The sequence below is a fragment of the Penaeus vannamei genome, chromosome 29, assembly GCF_042767895.1.
Source record: "Penaeus vannamei isolate JL-2024 chromosome 29, ASM4276789v1, whole genome shotgun sequence".
In the NCBI taxonomy this organism is placed as follows: domain Eukaryota; kingdom Metazoa; phylum Arthropoda; class Malacostraca; order Decapoda; family Penaeidae; genus Penaeus; species Penaeus vannamei.
The window spans coordinates 17,006,153-17,011,152 of NC_091577.1; the positions used below are offsets into that span (position 1 = coordinate 17,006,153).

Consider the following 5,000-nt stretch of genomic DNA (forward strand, 5'->3'; position numbering starts at 1 on the left):
AAAAAACAAAAAAAAAGGGGGGGCATTTCATGGGTTTTAAAAGGCTGAATTTGGCGTGGCATTAACTTGTCAAATCATCTTAGATCTATAGAGGTTTATGCCACTCGATGTATATATTGAGCAGTTGAATAGTTTACTGCTTTGGAAATGTGTATCACCAATGATTTTCTGGATTTCTTTTTTATGATAATCTGCCTTTGCTTTTTCAGGATTTTGTAGATGTGATTTTTTTTTTTTTTTTTTTTTTTTTTTTTTTTTTTTTTTTTTGAGGGAGTGGGTGTTTTTTTTTTTTTAATGAAAATATTTGCTTTATCAGAAGAAAAATGCCCTCTACAGTTTTCAAAATTTCTTCTGCTCTAGAAAGTCAATATATTCAGAGCTTCTATTGATTGCATTTCTCCAGCAAGAAAGAAAAAGTTGTATGATATTTTTGCAATATAAATATATCAATTAAATGACAAGAATTTCAGTAGCAGCTTTATAAGAATGTTCTGCTTGTATGTATTTTTCCTCATTTGAAAACAGATTTTAAGGAGTGTGATCATTATTATTATTGTTATTATTATTATTATTATTAATATTATTTATTATCTATTTATTTATTTTATTTATTATTATTATTATTGTTATGATGATTATCATTATTTGTGTTATTATGATTATTATTGTTATTATAATTATTATTGTTATTGTTATTATGATTATTATTATTATTGTTATTATAATAATTATTATTATTGTTATTATTATTATTAAGTTCATTAAGTAAAAGAATAGATTTTTTCTTGTATTATCTGTTGGTTTTGTTAACTTGTTAGATGTGATTCTAAAGCAATCTCGTCTTATATATAACCTGACTGGCTGTTTTCGTGTCTCTTTTTTTTTTGATACAGGTTTTGGAAAGCATCTTGAGATCTTTCATATCAGCAGCTTGGAAGCGAATTTCTTTGATTTTTTTTTTTTTTCTTGTAGATGAGAAGTCATGTCTATAAATCATTTAGCTCATAGTGAATGAATATCTTGTAATAACTCTCAATCATGAAACTTATTTACAGCCAATCTGTAATGAAGTGTTTTGGGCACTTCAGTGACAGCTTCAGGTTTAGATCAAATCGCATTATTAATACTCTCATAAATTCTTTGTCCACTTAATCGGATTTGAAACATTCTATATCCACCTCTTGCATTTCTTGCTTTTGTGATACTTATTTATCAGATTTCATTGTGATTTAGGGAATTTAGAACTGATATCAGATTTTTTTTCCCATGTATATTCAAGATTTATATTTCAGGTAATGTTTCATTGTTTTCAATTTATTCCAAAGCTTTTTACCATGCAGATGCTCTTCTTTCACAGGATAAACAAGAATTTCCTATCATGCGTTTTAACTCTTCATGGAGATGGAGCAATGCAATTATATTACAACTGACTGTATTTACCAATGAAAAACAAAATATAAAAAGGAAACTGAATATAAGATTGGGCAAAGTACATAGAAGGGCATTCAAAAGTGATTATTTTAACATGTAATATAATTTTATGGTGGCTAAGGTATCTAATATTTGTCTATTTTTTCCTGTACAGCAAGTTGAAGGGTGAGGGTAAGGACTGGTATGAGGGAGACAGCCTGGATGGTATAGGACAGGCCGGAGCCCTAAAGCAAGAGCCAGACCCGTATGCTCCTTACTCTCACCTCCACCAACACCACCCCATGACCCCAGAATCCATGCATGGACCCTCACTCAATGGACCACACAACGGACCACATAATGGACCACATAACGGACCACTCACTGGGCCTCACAACGGATCTCACATGGGGTACCCGCCTCTCCAGCAGCAGACCCAGCAGCATCAGCACTATCAGGGCTACCAGAGTCACCCTGGGATGGGGGACATGTCTCCCATGTCGCCCAACTACCAGGGACACCCAAGACCTCCACCTCACCCGCAGCAGCACATGAATCAGCAGCACATGGGTCCGCAGCATATGGGTCAGTACCCTGACCAGCAGCATATGGGTCACCCACACCCTGGCCAATACCCAGGCCAGCCCATGGGAGGTCACATGGGCCAGGGCTTGCCAGGTCAGGGCCATCCGGGGCATGAAGGGCCTCCGGGACGGGAAGGGGACCCATACAGTTTTGTGGACGAGTACAGCGGTCCGCCTCCTAGACCAGTCGAGGAGATTCTTGGCCAGACGCAGCCCAAGAGAAGAGGGCGTAAACCAAAGCACATAAAGCTTATGGAAAATGGGTGAGTTGCTTGTTAGTTGTGCAATAGATTTCCATGTAGATGCTTCTTACTTTTTTTTCCTTTTTTTAGTTGAGTTTAGCTGAAGCAAGGCATTGTTGATAGTAGAAATTATTGTGCTTTATGAAACTTTTTTGAGATATATTGATAAGGGTAGAATGTATTTCCTGAAGGATAACTCATCTTTTGGAGTTCCAAATTCTCAAGAAATGGGTCGTACAATACTAGTTGTTAAGTACATTAACCATATAATTTTTTCTCTTTTAAGTGGATATATTATTGATCTAAATGAAGTTATATATTCTTGATATAGTCATTAACAATAGATTTAACAATTTCACCACTCTATAACTCAATTGTCTTGTCACTTAGTAGGATTTATCCCCCTCACATGATTTTTACTTGATTCTAAGTTATTAAAGTATATGAATTTATTATCCCTCTTTGTATGATCTTAAATTCTGGCTGATTATAGGTATGTTTAGAAATTGAAGGCTTTGAAATTGGTTGGTGATGATTGATGTCGGTGATTATGTTAGCTCTCACTTATAGCTTACTGCAAGAAGGGGATTAGTTAAAAGTCGAGTACAGTTTGTTTGTTCTTGAAAGCATTTTGTAAATGTGAGCGAATCTTGCAATGCTGGATTTAACGTGTGGGGGTGATTGTTGAAAAGATAATTGCCGCTGAAACAAAATGGTGAGGAAAATCAGTAATGCAAATATTGATTCAAAAGTGATCTCTTTTTTATCTTATTTTTTTGGCTCAGGAAAAAGATTAAAAGTTGAGTTTATAATTAAAAGTGTTGTTCTTTGGATCAGGTCATATTACCCACACAGATAGCCCATTTTTTTTTTAGCACATGAAAATTCTTAAATTGTGATGAAGAGCTGCTGTTTTTGGTGACAGATGTGTATATTTATTTATTGTTTTTTTTTCATTATTTTGGTAATTCAGCACTTGCCTATGGTGAAGTCTTAAAACCTGTGAAAGGTTACCTAAAAGTGTCTCTTAGAAATAGTCAACATTTTGGTTTCCCAAAAGTTACAGATAAAAGCAAAAAATCACAAACTAAATGCCTTTTTTTTAAATGTACATTTTTGAATACCATTTGGACTAGCTTCTATTATCTACTTTAAAGTGTTTTATTAAGTACGCAAATGATTAACCTTTTTAGAGGTGAAGAAAAAGTGTGAACTTTGGATATGCATTTTGTTTTGATTTAAAGTGTATTTTTACTGTTTGGCAAACTCATGGATAATATTTTATTGTTAATATCCTTTGCTTTATTCATAATGTGTCTTTAGTTATGTTTTAAAATCCTCTGATATATCCTGCCCACCCCCCCTAATCTAAAACAAAAAAGAACAGTTTTTGGTGTTATTTGATGAAATCACTAAATGTTATTTCTCAGATTTAAGCTTTATATTCAAGGAGTAAAAGGAGTTGTTGGTTTCTTGATCCTTTGGTATAACAACATATATTTTTTGTATCATACTATAAGAATATTATAAGACAGATGATTAGCGTAATAATATCTTATACTTGTCTTCTTTTTATCATTAAGATCATTGTTATATTATTGATTACTTTTCTGTTTGTATTTTCTTGATATCATTGCATGTTCCAGTTAATGCACTTTGAAGAAAAACAATTTTTTTTATAAAGAGAAACAAAGGTTGATGCATAATATAAAACATTTATGGAGAGCTCAAGCAAAGAGACCAAGAATAACGAGGCTAAATCTTTTTGAGAAGCCATATGGATGTCTATTTCTAAGTGGGGGAGGGGGAAGGAAGAGACAGCGATGAGACGCCATTCTCAAAAAGACAAAAAAGGAGGAGAAAACATTAAACTGTGCTGGTTTTAGAGGCTTTGTTTTTCACCTTCATTAAGTTTGATCTTACACTGCACCATATACACTGGACTGCTTAATAAACAGCCAATGAGAAAGATTCTATTCATAGTGCTGTGCCGTGGTATGATGACTGCAGTGTGCACGCCACGACAGCTGCAGGGGTACACGAAACACCTGATGCAATCAGTATAAGGTATGACTTGATGAATGGGAGTAAAATTTGATTCAACTAAGGGCATAGACTTATTGTAAGGTAAAGGAAAAGAAAAAAATAATTATCTGAGTTAGATGATATGAACTGATGTAACAATACTATGCCACTTGAACTTTTGTGCAATGAACAAAATTTCATTAAAGTCATTGTCCTAACTGAAAGATTATTTTAAATGTGTTCTGCTATATATGAATGATAAAACACAAAAGTGCTCAGTATTTGCATTATATTGAGTGCTCACCAAGAAGCCTGTGGAGTGAAGTGCAAGTCCAATGTATTTCGTAATTGGCCCTTTACAATATCCGAAATAAGAGTACCAGAGATTTTTCTAAATTATATAAAGAGAGACTTGTTCGATTTTTTTGGGAAGAATTTTTTTATTTTTTATTTTTGTAAGTAGAAAACATCCATGACTTTTTTCTCTCAAAATCTTGGAAGACACGGGTTTTGATTCTTGCAGTTTTTCATAACCAGTGCAATACTTCACTGATATCTTACTGGATCAGATATTTCTAGAATAGTTAAGGATAGTGGAATAGTACTAGCTTCAAATTAGATGGCAAAACTAGACAGGGAAAGCATTTGTAGATACTGATTGAAAAGATAATGAAGATGCTTAGAGAAATCAAACAGATAACGTGATAGATGAAGAGATGAACTCACCGGCTTGTAAAAG

The 5,000-nt window shown here is 33.5% G+C and overlaps 1 protein-coding gene across 6 annotated transcripts in view; it reads left to right on the forward strand.

Moving 5' to 3' along the window:
- The window catches only part of LOC113821442 (trithorax group protein osa), a 34,014-nt gene that overhangs the window by 4,128 nt on the left and 24,886 nt on the right, over positions 1 to 5,000 (forward strand). For 5 of the 6 annotated variants that reach the window (XM_070142335.1, XM_070142336.1, XM_070142337.1 and 2 more), the window contains 2 exons: positions 1,586 to 2,257; positions 4,220 to 4,303. In XM_070142335.1, coding sequence (XP_069998436.1) covers positions 1,586 to 2,257; positions 4,220 to 4,303 — 756 coding nt within the window. The remainder of the gene's footprint in view (positions 1 to 1,585; positions 2,258 to 4,219; positions 4,304 to 5,000) is intronic. The other variant, XM_070142339.1, reaches the window with a different exon arrangement.